Raw genomic sequence first — 15,250 nt, 5'->3', positions numbered from 1 at the left:
TATTTAACATGTATATGTGTGTGTGCTTGTTGTATGTATATGGCATGCATTGTAGGTGCCTGCAAGAGGCTGGAAGAGGGCATCAGATTGCACAGAGCTGGAGTTACAGGCAGTTGTAAGTTATTCAGTGTGGGTGGTGGTAGCTGAACCCTAGTCTTCTGCGTGTGCAGCAAGCACTCTTAACCGCCGAGCCATCTTTGCAGCCCCTTATTTGGTTTTGAACAGGTGTGACAACTGACCGTGGAGGACTGTGTTGTTTCTAGACCTCATATCTTAGCTCCACATTCTACTAAGAGAGTAGTCACAAGGGGTCATGGAGTGTCGGGAAGGTCACCTAGGCTTGCAAACATGGTGGAATGGGGATGTGAAGGGGTTATAGGCATGGATGGCTAAGATTGAGCAGGATCAGAACCACACCCCCTCAACTTACTGCATAGCTGGCCCTCATCTTCTCCTTGGGCACAGTCCTGGTGGAAGTCACAGGCTTGTCCGAGCTGGAGGACTGTCCCATTCCAACAAGTGAAGGAACTCTGCAAGGCCATCTTGGAGCCTGGGGATGTTCCTAGAGAGCACACGGACAGAAACATGTTCCTTGTTAGTCTGGGTGGCTTCAGACATTGGCTGGTCTTGTGGGAAGATTGCTCCACTAATTACATCCCACAGATTGACAGAGATGACTGCATCTCCATCTGGCCACACTCTAGGCCAATGGGAAGCACCTCACACACATTCATAATCTACTTAGGATCTCACACTCTACAGATGGGTTGAGGGTTGGTCCATATTCTCTGAGCATCTGGGATCCTAGAATCCATGATTTTCACATAGCAGAACCTCCTGGTAGAGGCCCTGCTCTACACAGCTTTATCCTCAAAGTAGAATTTGGGTTTCCAACAGGTATACCTGATCCAGTATAATCTCGTTAGGCTCTGACATCAGATCCTAACATCAGAGTCACTTAAAGAGCAGATTTAGAGAGTATATGCACTTTCTGCTACATCATTATGGGAGATGGACCTGATACCTCTGGGACTGGCTTTGTTGGCGATGTCCCTTCTCTACTCTTCCACTGCCTCTTCTATTAAAGGATGGATTTTACCTATATTACTAAGATGCACTTCAGTTCCCAAATCCTTAGAGGAACCACATTTTCAGGGAAGAAAAGGGAGGACTGTGTCTTATAATGACCATGTTAGCATTTGTAGGTTTCTGAATTAATGGTGATACATCGTGATAACTAACCAGCCCATTGCAAGCCTGAGAGATCAAGTGAGGAGATGGAGCGGGCTGACTTGGCATCATCTCCCTTCTGAATGGAGGGAGAGGAAAAGTCTGACTTGTGCTTCTCAATGCTCAGCTCTCAGTGTAGGGTGACCAGATCTGGTCACAAGGGAGATGAGCTGCAGGGCCCACTTGGGGTGACCCTCACTGATGCTGGAGTTCCCTCTCTGTGTCGACTATATTGGTTAGGGAATAAAGAAACTGCCTTGGCCTAATAGGGCAGAACTTAGGTAGATGGAGAAGACAGAACTGAATTCTGGGAGGAAGAAAGCAGAGTCAGAGAGACGTCATGGAGCTGCCATGCCGAATCTTTCCCAATAAGCCACTGCCACGTGGTGATACACAGATTAATAGAAATGGGTTAAATTAATATAAGAGTTAGCCTATGAGAAGCTATTGCTAATGGGCCAAGCAGTGATTTAATTAATACAGTTTCTGTGTGATTATTTCGGGACTAAACTAGCCAGGTGCCCTGGATGAACAAGTGGTCTCCTTGCAACAATTGGCGCTCCAGTGTGTTCGACTATAGCCACGTAAAACCTGAGTCCTTTTCCTACAACTTACCTGTGGTTACATTAGCTTCTACTCCTTGCCACAGCAGCTGTGCCTTAAAAGGCTTCCCACCCGATCCTGCCATCTATGCTTCTGGCAGCCCTAGTTCCCTCTTCTTTGAGCCTCACATCCAGTTTCTCCAATTTTGTCTAAGAAGTTAGATTTAGTTGACTGGGATGCGGGGTCCCCTCAAACAGATAATCTTCAATATCAAGAATTCTATGCCTTTTTTCGGACTGGAGTACTCCCCATGGCATGGAAACTAACTTCTCTCTCTCCCTCCCCCATTTTCCTTGGTTGCCCCTCCCCCAAAAGTATCAAGAGAAGCATGGATTTCTGGTATAAGAGTCCCTTCTGTATTTGTTTGCTTTCATTGGTTATTAAAGAAACTGCCTTGGCCTAGTTGATAGGGCAGAACACAGGTAGGCGGGGAAAACAGAACAGAATTCTGGGAGGAAGAAAGTAGAGACGAGCAGATGCCATGATTCTCCTGCTTGAAATGAACGCTGGTTAGACTCATGTGGGTAAGCCACAGTCAAGGCAATACACATTAATGGAAATGGGTTAGATCAGGATGTGAGAGTTGGCCAAGAAGAGGGTAGATATAATGGGCCAGGCAGTAATTCAATTAATACAATTTCTGTGTGGTTATTTCAGGGATTAAGCAGGCCTGGTGGCAGGACAGGGCCAGCAACCTCCTACTAAAGATTTCAGATTTGGGGGAGATTATTATCAATGACCACAAAGCCCCACGGAGCTTGAAGAGGCAGGGAAACAGGTTCTTGAGAGGAAACAGCTGTGCTTTACAGCATGGTTCTAGAAACTTCCCAGGGAAGTCTCCGTTTCAGACTGCTTTGCACAAGCGCAGTGAAAGCGATTTCAGACCTCAGCCCTCTGGAGCAATGAGAAAATAAATTTGTGTTGTTTGAAGCCATTAAGCTTCTGGTAGTTCATTACAGCAGGGAAGAGAAATTGATACACAGCGAAAAGCAGCTCTAGCAGGGGTCAGAGCTGAAGCCCAGCGCAGCTTTGGGTGGACGTCACAGCGCTTTAATTGCTTCTGGGACGAGTGCCCGGTAGGTCACAGGTCAGGTCATCTTTCCCCCTCTCTTCCTCACTCAGAGACAAGGATGCCATCCACCTTTCCCTGTGCCCTGGGACAGCATAGGCTAATGTTTCTTCCAGTGGCTCTTGGGTTGTAAGCGCAGCATACAGCGTGCATTTTAACAAGCCATAAAGGCTTGCTTGCCCTTCTTCCCACACCCTGCTAGTTCCAAACACGCTCAGATAAAAAAAAAAAACTAGGATCAAAACCATCAAAAGCACACCAGAGAGTCAATGCTCTTGTGAAAAGGTAAGGCGTTGAGTTCATCTCATGGGTTTAATCTTGTGCACCAATTTTCCATGTATCAACTGTGCTTTTAACTTAAATTCCAGGTTTTTAAAAAAATTTAAAAAGCCACACCGATGTGAGCATTCATTTTGACAAGCCACTCAATGATTCAGAGAGGTGGAATGTTTGGTCCAGAACCAATTTTTCTTGGCCTACCACAGCCCAGTGTATTGCCTACCCTTGTGTGTGATCTAACATCTAACATCTATGTGACTATTAAGTCAGTCCTTTTGGAATAAGCAAACCAACCCCTATCTCCGTTGATCCACATGCTAAGAATGCTGTCACATAACATCCGAGGTCAATAGCAGGGAGATTGTCTCTTTTTGTTGTGAACTACCTGCCTGATGTTTCTACTAACGGACTTGAAATCTCTTGATTTATGAGTTTATTTGTTTTATCATTATATAAAAAAAGAAACCACTCCTGCGTTAGCACGTGGAATCTGGGGGTAACTATATCTGTGTTCTCAGGTTATGGTCACTCTATTTGGCTCCAGAACAAACTCTCTTATTGTTTTGATGTGAGGATCATGTAATTTTTGCATGTTGGCAGTGTTTTAGGAGAAGCTAGGAGAGAAATGTTTTCTCAATGCTGTTCTCAGGGAACTTCCAGTCTCTCTTCCCAATGCCATGAAGCAGAGACGTCTTTCCTGAGGCTCTGACCGTGGAGGCTAAGCAAGGGTGCTGAGAACTGTGGCCCAGGGATCCAGGGTGCATGGGGCCAATACTCATCTGCTCTCTGACCCTGTGATGAACAGGATGTGACTCCTTCATTGTTGATATTGTGTGGAGGGTATGGGGAGCCTGGTGACACTGCCTGACCTCCCTCCCCTCTTTCAGACAGAGCTCTAAATATGGTTTCTATCCTGTTATCAAACTCTGGCAAGTGTTTAGCCCTCAAAACTATGGGTTAATGGTGTTAGGAGGCTGGGAATTTCACCCCACTATGTTTAGACATTTAGATATGAGGCATTTGAGAATGGCCTAGATCAGGACATTATGGTGGAGCCCCCAGTGATTGGATCCTACTGGCTTTGTTTTTAAAACAAAAGGCAAAGAGACCAGAGAGAAATACATTTATATGCTGGCCATGATACAGTACAGTTGAAGAGGGGCTGGAGCCAGCACGCTGCTGTTCGGATTTCTGGCTGTGAGCTGCATAGAAGATGGGTGTTGAGAATGAGGAGAAAGGCTCTTCATGTGCTTGGGACTTCATTTCCAAAGCATTTTCCAGTTTTTAAAATCATGGTAGATGCTTAATCAGAGGACAGGTTGCTCTCACTCTAGGCTGCCACGACCAACACTGAATACTGAAGGACATTTTAAAGCCTCTGTCCACTTACGGGGCATCCAAAGCTACTCGGTGTTTTATGCGTATTGTGCACCTTTAAGGGACCACGAGCGTTTCTCACATCAGATATCTTATTTGCTTCTTTCACCTTTCGTTTACTTAAAATACAAGACTGTTGTCTAATGTTGAAAGCAAGGTAAAAGCAAACGAGAAGAGCACCCACAGAATGCCCCCACCCAGAGGTGCTCTCTCTCCCGTTTGTAAAACATCTTGGCTAATTTATCTTGAGTTCTTTGTCTGTGATTTAGAAAGTGCTCATAGCCCTGTCACACACGTACAGGTCTTAAAATAATGATGATGCCATCCTAAACTTTTCCAAGGGCTTTAAACATTTCTCCCATGAATTCTTTTAATAGCTACAATCCAGTGTGATACTAGCCATCATTTATTTAAACATTATTCAACGATTGGGCTGCTAGTCTGTTTATAATAACACTTTGAAGAATATCCTTGTGCGTAAACCTTTGCCTGCATTTCCGATTATTTTCATAGGATAGATTCCCAGAAGTGGAATTACTGAATCAAAAGGTATAAACATTTTAAAAGCTCTTGATACACATTGCCAAATTGCTTTCTAGACGTGAATCCAATTTACACTCTTCACCAGCTGCGTTCAAACATGCAAGTCCTTCATTCCACATCCTCGTCCTCTCCGAGTATTACCAGAAGTTTTATTTTAAACCAAAAGCTTGTTTATTTGGAGTTTTTCTGAGAAGGAGGTTTTCATGTGTTCTCAGCTTTTAAATTCTTTTTATTCTTTTCAGGGCTGGGTATCAAACTCATGGGGTCAGACATGTTAGGCAAGGACTCAACCCACCTTATTTGCTCATCAAAGATTAGGGCCTGAATGCCTTTTTTACACATGTAGTGTGTATTTCCATAGTGTATTTTGATATACAGCTATCTAGAGCTGCTGTGTAATGAGAATGTGTCTATACCTCCCTCATGATTCTCTGGTGTAGGAGGTCCTTCTGTTTGTGAGTTGCTTTCATTGGTTTATGAATAAAGAAACTGCCTTGGCCTGGTTGATAGGGCAGAACTTAGGTAGGTGGAGAAGACAGAACTGAATGCTGGGAGGAAGTGAGGCAGAGTAGGAGAGGAACGCCATGGAGCTGCCAGAGACAGACATGCCAAATCTTTCCCGGTAAGCCACTGCCACATGGCGCTATACAGATTAATAGAAATGGGTTAAATTAATATAAGAGGTAGCAATAAGAAGTTAGAGCTAATGGGCCAAGCAGTATTTTAATTAATATAGTTTCTGTGTGGTTATTTTCGGTGTAAGATAGCCAGACGGCTGGGACACACAAGCAGCTCCTTCCCTTGCAACAAATCCCCCCTTTCTTACCCCTCCTCTTTTTCTTCTTCCCCTCCCTCCCTTCTACCCTCTTTCTCTGATGCTTAGAGAACTTGTTTCCTGTGGGGTTGATAGGCACTTGTGGGTCACCTTTTGTTGTTTTGGGGTTGACCTGATGTTGGGGATATCGTTCACCAGCCCTTACCTTTCAATGGCTGGGTACTTGACTTTTTGCCTCACCCATTTTCATGGATTCCCCCTTTCCTTCCAACGAATATTTCTTTTGCTTGGGCTTCTGCATGCATTGCTTCTTGCATGGAGCATAGTATAGGTTCTGTCTTATAGTATTATTAGCTGTTTGTCTTTTCCAGAAAATCGCTACCGACTTGAAGGGAGGTATGGAGTCTAAGGCATCTGCAGCAGTGCCTGGTAATACAGGCCTCTCCATCCACACCATGACTGGGAACTGAAATGGTCCTGTGCATCAGTAGAGGAAGGTGCTACTATTATTTTATCGTTGTGAATACAAAGTCCCAGAGTTGGTTACTAGTTTGCTGAGGGATTGGCAGAAACCTTTGCCTTTCAACATTGCGTTCTGTCTCTTTTGTGCTGTGTTTGTCTAAGAGGTCATCCAAGTGATGGATGTACCCAATGCTGATAGTGGGGATAGAAGCACAGGAAGTCAGCACGCTTGCCCTTCGCTCACAAACCTTGACAAAGAGGGGTGCAAGAGTGGAGGAGAGTGCTGTTTTCACTCTCTGAATGCCTGGGGTTTGTGGGTTTTTATTCCTGGAACCTCTTTTGGGGTTCAGGCTCAGCAGTAACTTCAAGAACTGGCTTTTTTTTAAAATCTCCATTTTCTCTGGTAACTCTCTTTCTCTCCTGGAGATACCCAAGCTCCTTGTTGAGTCTCCTCTGGATGGAGCAAGTTTTATGTTTCCCGGAGACTCGATTAGATGGACTCCTGGTACTCTGATCTCTACTACGAGCTCAAACTCAGAACTAATGAGGCACAACCACAAACAAGTGCTCTGTCCCCTCAAGTTCTTTTTTTTTTATAGGGCCCATAAATCCCTAGGAGGAAAATACCCTTGGTGAACGGTTTTAAACAAGAACCCACGAACCCTAAACAGCATCTTCTCTGTGGTTGTACAAGCATTGTTCTCCCCTGAGGAGAAGTCTGCCCTGAGATGCTGGGTGGTTGTAGCCTGTTTCTAGAGAGATGGGGAAGGGTTTGGGCATGAGAAAGTGGTTTATATTTTGCAGGTATATCATGGGGGCTGGTAATTTCCAAGTATCATTGCAACACCCCAGGTTCCCCAGATCACTTGTGGGAGGGCTAGTGCTCAGGGATTGTTCATTAATAATGGTCATCACTATGGAAATTTCCTTATTAGCCCTTGAAATAGCACTTCCTCCCAGACCAACAATGTGAGTCACTGAATGTATTAAATCCCTGTCACTCAGGTTTGTGTAGCATTTTAATAGCCTGCAATGTGTTTCCTTGAGCCTTCTTTGTCTGAAGCTCATAAAACCTTAGTCAAACAGTTATTATTCCCACTTGATTAATCAGAAGACCCGGGGATTTAAGAGCCCAAGTGATGCTTGTTGCTTTTTAAACAGTAAAACGTGTGACCAGTTGCTTACTGGGTTTTTTTGTCTGAGATTCGCAGCTAGTAAACCAAAGACAAGGGCCAAGAACTTGGCCAGATGGTCCCCCAGTAACATCTTGTCCCATGACTCATGACAGATCATCTGCTAGAAGCAATGCCCAGAGGTCCACGAGAGTCACTTGGCAGGCAAGTGAGAAAGAGCGTTGGTGTTTGTGCGTCACCAGGGCCATTGCCATCACCATCTTTGGAGGAGATGTCCTTGGCACTGGCGGTGTCCCTAGACTCCTGGGTGTTTCTGGGGGCACAGAGTTGAGTGGCATGACCTTGGAAGACTGGAAAAATCTGAAAGTCAGATGGCTCTTGGATGGGACCTTTGTCTCTGCTCCTCCACCGTCTTCTGGCACACTGGACTGTTGACCTCAAATCTTATCTCAAAGTCTCTTTCTGTCCGTGATCTCCTGATTGGGTTCTAAGCAATGGTGCTGATGGCTACATGTTGATGAGACAGATTTGCTATCATTAGTGCCAACTTGATTAATGCCCACCGTCGTGGATGGCTCTCCCGTGAAGCCTTCTGCTAAGCTGCTCACCCAGCAAGCTGGCCTCACATTGGCATTTCCTGTCCCAGTCATCCGTCATTTGTGTCTTGGAACATCTCTTCTGAAACAGCATGCCACATTTGTTTGTCTATTTATCTTTTCAGCGAACGCTGCAGAAATTAGTTTAGATTTGCATCAGCAACACGTGTGGTCCAGGTCAAGTCCCGTGAATCGCTGTTCTACACCGTGGGTGACTTATTGAGTTCACTCGCTGGCAATGAACCCCTTTCCGACTGCATTTGAAACAGAAACACACACATACTCCCCCTCCTTCATTTGTGTCTTAGAGACTAGATGCTATGAAACCTACACAACTCAAACTGAGATTTCTTTCTTAAATGAATGTCAAATTTTAGGGCACTTAATTAATTTTTAATTAAGGGGATTTATGTGGCATTTCAAAAAGGCACATTTGTCTCAGTTTCCTGGCCACCTCCCACCTGCTCGCTCTTGCCTAACTGATGGCCTTCATTACGAAGGTGGGGACTGAGAGCCGCTTGGGTGAGAAGGAGTTCTTGCTCTTCAATCAAATTGGAGATGATGTGCGGAAGGACTTTTAATATAGAGGATTTGTGGGCAGACCTGGGCCAGAGCTGGAGTCGAGGGCTGGACTTGGCTCCCACCTGCCTGCTAGGAACTGAATGTTTCCCAGGGATAGGAGAGTCAGGTGCTTAGGGCTAAACAAGCCAGGAGACGTGAAAATGAATGGCAACATGATGGGGATGGGGTCAAATAGTGTGTTCAGGCCAACAGCCACAGCTTCCTTGTCCACTTTAATGGGGGCGTTGGAAAGCTTGTGAACTGTGTAAATTAAGGCTGGCAGAAGCTAGTCCTTCTGAAGGCTTTGGGCCTCAAAAATTATAGTGTGGAAACTCATTAAAGACTTGGCATCTTGGTTCCTACACTAAAGGAGAGGCCCAAGCCCAGGTGGCTGCCTGTGGGCTGGGAAGCACTTTCCTACAAAGTAGAAGAGCTATATAAAAGTCTCACCTCGCCTTGAGGTCTCTGAGACCACAGATAAGTCCTTTTGATCTTGGCTGTAGCTTCCTAGATTCAGCATTCTCTAAAGCCAGGTATCCCCATGGGCTAGGGCTATTGTTCCAGCAGACCTCAGACTCACACAGTGATGGAGTGGCTTTGGGGTCCACTGAAGGCAGCCAGAAGAAGGATGTCTAGGAGAGGCTAGAGACTAGCATATTCCATAAGTTTTTGGGATAATAACTAGGTGCACCCAAATCAGAAACCCTTTCACATTGGAGTAATGGCCCTCTAGGTTCTCCTCTCCTTGGGGCAATCCAAAGCCCTGACTACCACTTCCTGACCTATTCTCTCATTGTTGAGTTTCTCCATGTCCAGGAGTTCCCTTAGAACTCAGACTACATTTCTCTAATGACTCTATCAGACCTAAGACCTAATCAGTTTGTGTTGGTAAGATCCCTTAAGGTATAGAGAAAACGATTCCATGTTCCAGGCTTCTTCTTGTAGTTAATGGAGTGAAAACTGACTCAACTTATGGGTTTCCCTCAGGAATGCAGTCTAATGGACAGGTTTCTGTGAAGGTCATATGTCTATAGAACAATAAATAAAACAATGAGGGTTCTTATTCTGAGCTAACTATAGAGGCATGGAGGTTAGAGAATTTGTCATGAAGCATGCACAGGGAACCTCAGCTAGAGGTTGGTTGGGCAGGACCAGTTCTTAGGGACCCAAAGAAGCTTTGAATATCCTTCACATCACGTGGTAGAGTTGAGGCTCCACAGAACCGGGTCCTTAGAGCAAAAGTAATGACGGGAGCAAACCAAGGTAATTTCCAGTACAAATAATAGTTATGAAACAAATCACACTTGTAATGATGAATTCTCAGCTCTGTTTGCCTCTGGAGTCAGATTTAGCTTTCTGCACCCAGCTTCTTCAAGGCCTAATCTCACTACAATCTCTGCTGCATGCACCCTGAACTCCACATTCCACTTTCCCATGGCTCTCTGAATCTGATTAGGTATCAAGATTAGCAGCTTCGTATAGTGATTGTGCACCCTGTTTTGGCAGTCTAGAGTTGCTCAGCTTGAACAATCCCTTTCACCGCAGATGCAACCTCATCCATCCCCTCGCTAGTTCTTTTCCCTGAAGGAAGGTATGTGTCTCCTTCTAGGTAGGAGGGTTTGGCTTACTCATGCCACCTCCTGGAGAGTGCCTGGCATGTCATAAGTGCTAATGATTTGATACCAAGAAAAGGCAAACTACTTCACCAAGTTCAAGCAGAAGAATGCTATCAGGAGGGATTTCCTTGAATCCTGTCGGGAATTTCTCATTTTTTTTTTTTTGAGTTATACCAAAGGAAAAGTTCTGCCCTCATTCGTCTCCCTCTTTACCATCCAGTTCAATGCTTGGTTTACTAGAGGCATGTTTTTATAATTTCTCCTTAAGCCTGGAACTGGCTGAGAGCAATGAAGAGAGAGCCGTTTAGAGGCCTACCTAGTTTGATATAGTGGGCACAGGGACATGGGAGCCAGTATTGAACCATGAGTGAGGACCAGCCAAGGAAAAGACTGTAGAGGAGCCAGGGTGGTAAGGATGTCATGATCTAGAAACAGAGCAAATGCCATTATGGCCCAGAATGGCCACAAAGGTCACCAGAGCTGTCTGTAGGAGAAGGGAGAGACATAATCATTCAGGAACCTGAAAACTGGGGCTAGGGCATGTGAGTTTATATAAGGAATTTAAACAGCAGACTTCAAAATCAAGAACCCTGGGAAATCTTTTTTCTATTTAAAAAATGTAATTAATTTTTAGTTGTGTGTGTCTGCTTGTATGTATGTGCACCATGTGCATGCAGGCTTGTAGAAGCCAGAAGGGGGCGTTGGATCCCCTGCAACCAGAGATCGTTGGGTTTGGGAAGCAGACCTGTGTCCTCTGCAAGTGGAGCAAGTGTTCTTAGCTGCTGAGCCATCTCTCCAGACCAGCTGGCGAGTCTCAATGAAGTTCACCCCGAGTGATGCGGAGAGATTGAGCTGTGGGAACGGAAGTGTGCAAAGCCAGCTGGCTAGCTGCCTCTGTGACTGACCACGCAAGTCATGGAGATGGCTCGGGAGACGCTGAGCATCAGAGAGCTGAAGAGACATGAGTGGATGTGAGTGACATGCTGGCGGTGCCCCTGTCAGGATGGGTGGCTTGCAGGTGAGGATGAGAGAGATGGCATGAGGAAGAAAACAGCAGCGCTGGTTATTATGGAAAGACCCCGAGGCCTTGTTTCAAATCCCTCCTCCCCGTGACATTCCTAAGAACCAAACAGCTTGCTGAAGGCCATCAGAAGAAGACAGAGTGTGCCTCATTTTCACGGTCAAGCTCTCTGAAGAAATTAAAAATGTCTTATTCCTTTGCAGCCTCCGATAGTCCCTTCATTTTGTTACATGGTCTTTTTTTCCCCTAAGGTTTCCCTATTTGACATTTATCTTCATTGCTTTTTCTGAAAAGACGCACCAATAATTTTATTTTTAATATTATAAATGACCTCTGTGAACACTTTACCATTAATCTCCCTGAAACGTGGTGATATTTAAGTATTCTACACCACAGCTCCCCATAAAAACATGTCATTTTCTTCTCTTGTTTGTTCAGTAAACAATGAACAATTCCAGTTGTACTTTGGAGAAGTAATACTAATCACAAATAAATTATAGCTACAAGTGAGATGACCGCAGGGATCGGGCTTCAGACTATGTGGTGGAGAAGCCTGCTTGGGACTAAAGACAGTACCACCTGGCTGTGCGTGGCGGCCCCTGGGCACCCCCAGTTCGGAAATGAATGGACTCAGCCCTCTTGAAGCTAGAAGGAAGGTCATCATGCCTCCACTGGCTCCATCTATGTCAGCCATGGTGGAAGGGATGGCTGCTGGCTGAAAGGACAGGAAAGCCATAGGATGTTGATGCAGACTCCAGGCATGCTAACAGTAGCCACACCCTCACCAAGTGTACATAATGTTCTAGATCCATATAGAAAGTGCCCTCTCTATTTCTGGCTATCTATATCTTCCATATCTATACCTATCTAATTTTATTTAGTCCTTATAGAAAATATATGAAATATTTATCTCCTGTCTTTTTATTTTTATTAATATTTTGACAAGGTCTTATTATAAAGCCCACAATCCCACTGTCCCCAACTCTAGAGGTCTAGGATTACAGATGTACTCTACTGTTCCTGGTTATTATCTACTTTTCCTGAGGTGACAATTGGGATACAAAGAAGGATTTGTGAGGTCATTTTCAGGGTCACGGCAAATGGGCAGCACTAGAATTTTATGTCTGGCTCACCGGGAAGCTCATTTTTAACCAACTTTTTAGATGAACCAGAGTAGGAGAGGTCACTGTGGAAGGCACAGGGAAAAACAGAGTGGGCTGTGGACTTCAAGCAGTAGATGGTCACAGAGCATATGCATGGCACGTTAGAAATGAAAACCCTCAACATGGCGTTCGTTGTAACCCCAGGGCTTGGGAGTCAGAGGCAGGGGGACCATGAGTTTGAGGCAGCTTGAGCTACCTAACAAGACAGTCTCAAAACAACCAGTCACAACAAAACAACAATAACAAACCAACAACAACAACAACAACACACACACACACACACACAAACACACAAACACTCCCAAATGATTAAAAAGCTAACCAGGCCAGAGAAAAAAAGAGAAACCCAGGCAAGGAAGGTGGCTGTTTTAGTGAGCCATTGAAAGTGGAAGGCTCCAAAAAGCCGGTATATGCAGTAGAAACAAGTCCCGGTGCCACTATCAATGGCTTCTCAGTTAGCCCCCACTATTTGGATGCACACCTTCCTAGGCCTGGATGGAGGGGGGGAGGGCCTTGGACTTCCCACAGGGTAGGGTACCCTGCTATCTCTTAAGACTGGAGGGGGAGGGAGGAGGGGGGAGGAGGGGAGCGGGAGAGGAATGGGAGGAGGGGAGGAAGTGGAAATTTTTGAATGGAAAATTTTATATATATATATATATGGAAGTGGAAGGCCAGAGTGGGCAGCTATGGTATTCTCGAACAGGATTCTGGTCTCTTAAAATGCCAACAAGAATGTTTTTAGAGAATAGCTACTAAGATAAAGCCCAGGCACAATGAATAAAAGAGGAACTGGAATACCAGATTTCATAGATGTTGGTCCTCTCCCCTGCCCCCACCAGCCACACAAAAATTTTATGCCTACCAGTGGTTGTTGGGGGATGGGATGTACTAGTTTCTTTTCTCGTCATTGTGACCGAACACCTATCAGCCTCAGGGAGGAGGCACTGATTTTGGCCCACAGATTCTGAGGGTACAATCCCTCATAAAGGGAAAGCCCACAAGCTGGGGGCCGTGTGTGGAGCACCGGGAGACTGAGGCAATGGTTCTTCATACTGTTTGGGTCAGGGATCAGGGCACTCTCGAGATGGCCTTCAAGGGCTGCCCCCGACTCAGCCTCCTCTGCTAGCTAAGCCACATGTTCTATAATTTCCCCAAGGGGCTATCAGGTAAGTGCCCGAAGCCTGAGTCTGTGGGGAACATTCCAGAACAAGCAGTAAGAGGGTCAAATGAGACGATAAGAACAAGTGCTTTGTGAACCACCTCATGGTAGTGAAAGGCTATATTTTATTTTAGCGCAAGCCACCCGATAGCCACACAACAAATCCACCAAGGCTAGAGATCTTCGCTCCTTCATCTTACTGACCTGCTACCTTCCAGAAAAGCTTTCCTTGAGATTTTTAACTCAAACCCTCACCCTATCCCAAACTCACTTCTCCCTCCTTTCTATGCTGTTCGCCCTTGCTGCTGGCTTCAGGCAATATTCATTTTCTTTATTGGTTTGGTTGGGTTAGCATTCAAGGGATGGGGAGAGTCCTTACTGGATTGTCAGTATGGAATACCCGGAGCCTAGAATACTGTCTGATATACTGTGGGAGCCTGGCCAGTGTTTGTTGAAAGCGTAAGTGGACATCGCTGTTTAAGAAATACTTTGTGCAATACGCTCATAAGGGATTTGTGCTTCGTTCACAATTTAGAGCAGATAGTTCAGGGGAAAGGTGTTTTGCTGATGAAGACATCAATGGGACCCCAATACCCAAGCCTATGTGTGGGAAAGCTGTATATGGAAAGTAAACCAAGCAGAGGTGCCTTGTGATGCTAGCTACCTTTGAAAAGACCGTGCTTGGAACTATTAACTTCCCGCAGGAAGACAGCTGCACTCTTATGCCTTGGTAGATCTGGGGACTGATAAAGCTGCAGCAGGCAAGCTGTTGTGAGCTGTGTCACACACAGAGAGCAGAGCAGATGACTAATTTATGGTAAAGCACCAAGAGTCTGGGAGACAGCCAGAAAGAGCTCCTTCTAGACGAGAAACAAGCCGGTGGCCCCAGTCTAGCAGTGGGGAGTAGATAGGTCATCCCTCCAACCAGTGCCACAAGGGCTTCTTAGAGGACAGGCAGGAGACGAACTCCAGGGTTGTTTAGTTTGATTTGTACAGCCCAGAGTGTGGGGAAGGGGTTGAGCCTCCCGTGAAAAGACAAGGTTGTCTGCATCGGCAAGATGTCCAGAATTTCCTGGCATGTTTCAGTCTTTAGTTGTTTTATAAGATTCACAGGTTAGCTCTTTCTGGTCATTCTGCAGGGGTCTCTCCCCGCGCCTTCTGCCCTTCTCTTCCTATCCCATCCCAGCATCCCTAAAGCACCACTCCACTCCTTAGGGGCCACAAAACCGCCCTGCTTGGCCCATATCCAGCTACCCTCCAGGCAGGTCTGAGGATTCTGGCAAGGGAGTTCCGCCTCCTTCAGATTGTGCTGCAAGGTTCGCTGTGTGATACTCCACCCCACCCTGCCCCCACCCTTGCCCTTTTGTCCCTGTGGTGTCCCTTGGCTATCAGGAATCCCAGAGACAGCGCTGTGGAGTTCCATCTGGATACGTGAGTGTGTGTTATCCTGGGGTGGCCTGCAGTGGAAGAGAGCACATCCCCCCTCTCCCAGTCCCTGCCTCTCCCAAGCCTTCCCTAGTGTATTCAAGTGTCCTGCTCCAGAACCAAGGCCACCCACCCAGAGGTGAGAGAGGCTGCCCTCCAGGCAGTTCTGAGGATTCTGGCAAGGGAGTGCTGGCTCCTTCAGATTGTGCTGCAAGGAATAGCTCCTGCTCTGGCACTG

At 45.8% G+C, this 15,250-nt stretch overlaps 1 protein-coding gene across 1 annotated transcript in view; it reads right to left on the bottom strand.

Annotated features, from left to right (window-relative positions):
• Positions 1–15,250, bottom strand: part of Alk (ALK receptor tyrosine kinase) — a 733,404-nt gene that overhangs the window by 129,706 nt on the left and 588,448 nt on the right. Inside the window, exon 6 of the mRNA XM_038319976.1 lies at positions 431–562. Coding sequence (XP_038175904.1) covers positions 431–562 — 132 coding nt within the window. The remainder of the gene's footprint in view (positions 1–430; positions 563–15,250) is intronic.

Source organism: Arvicola amphibius, chromosome 2 (genome assembly GCF_903992535.2).
Source record: "Arvicola amphibius chromosome 2, mArvAmp1.2, whole genome shotgun sequence".
NCBI lineage: Eukaryota > Metazoa > Chordata > Mammalia > Rodentia > Cricetidae > Arvicola > Arvicola amphibius.
Note: the sequence above shows the minus strand (reverse complement) of the source record. Positions and strands in the feature narration are given on the sequence as shown.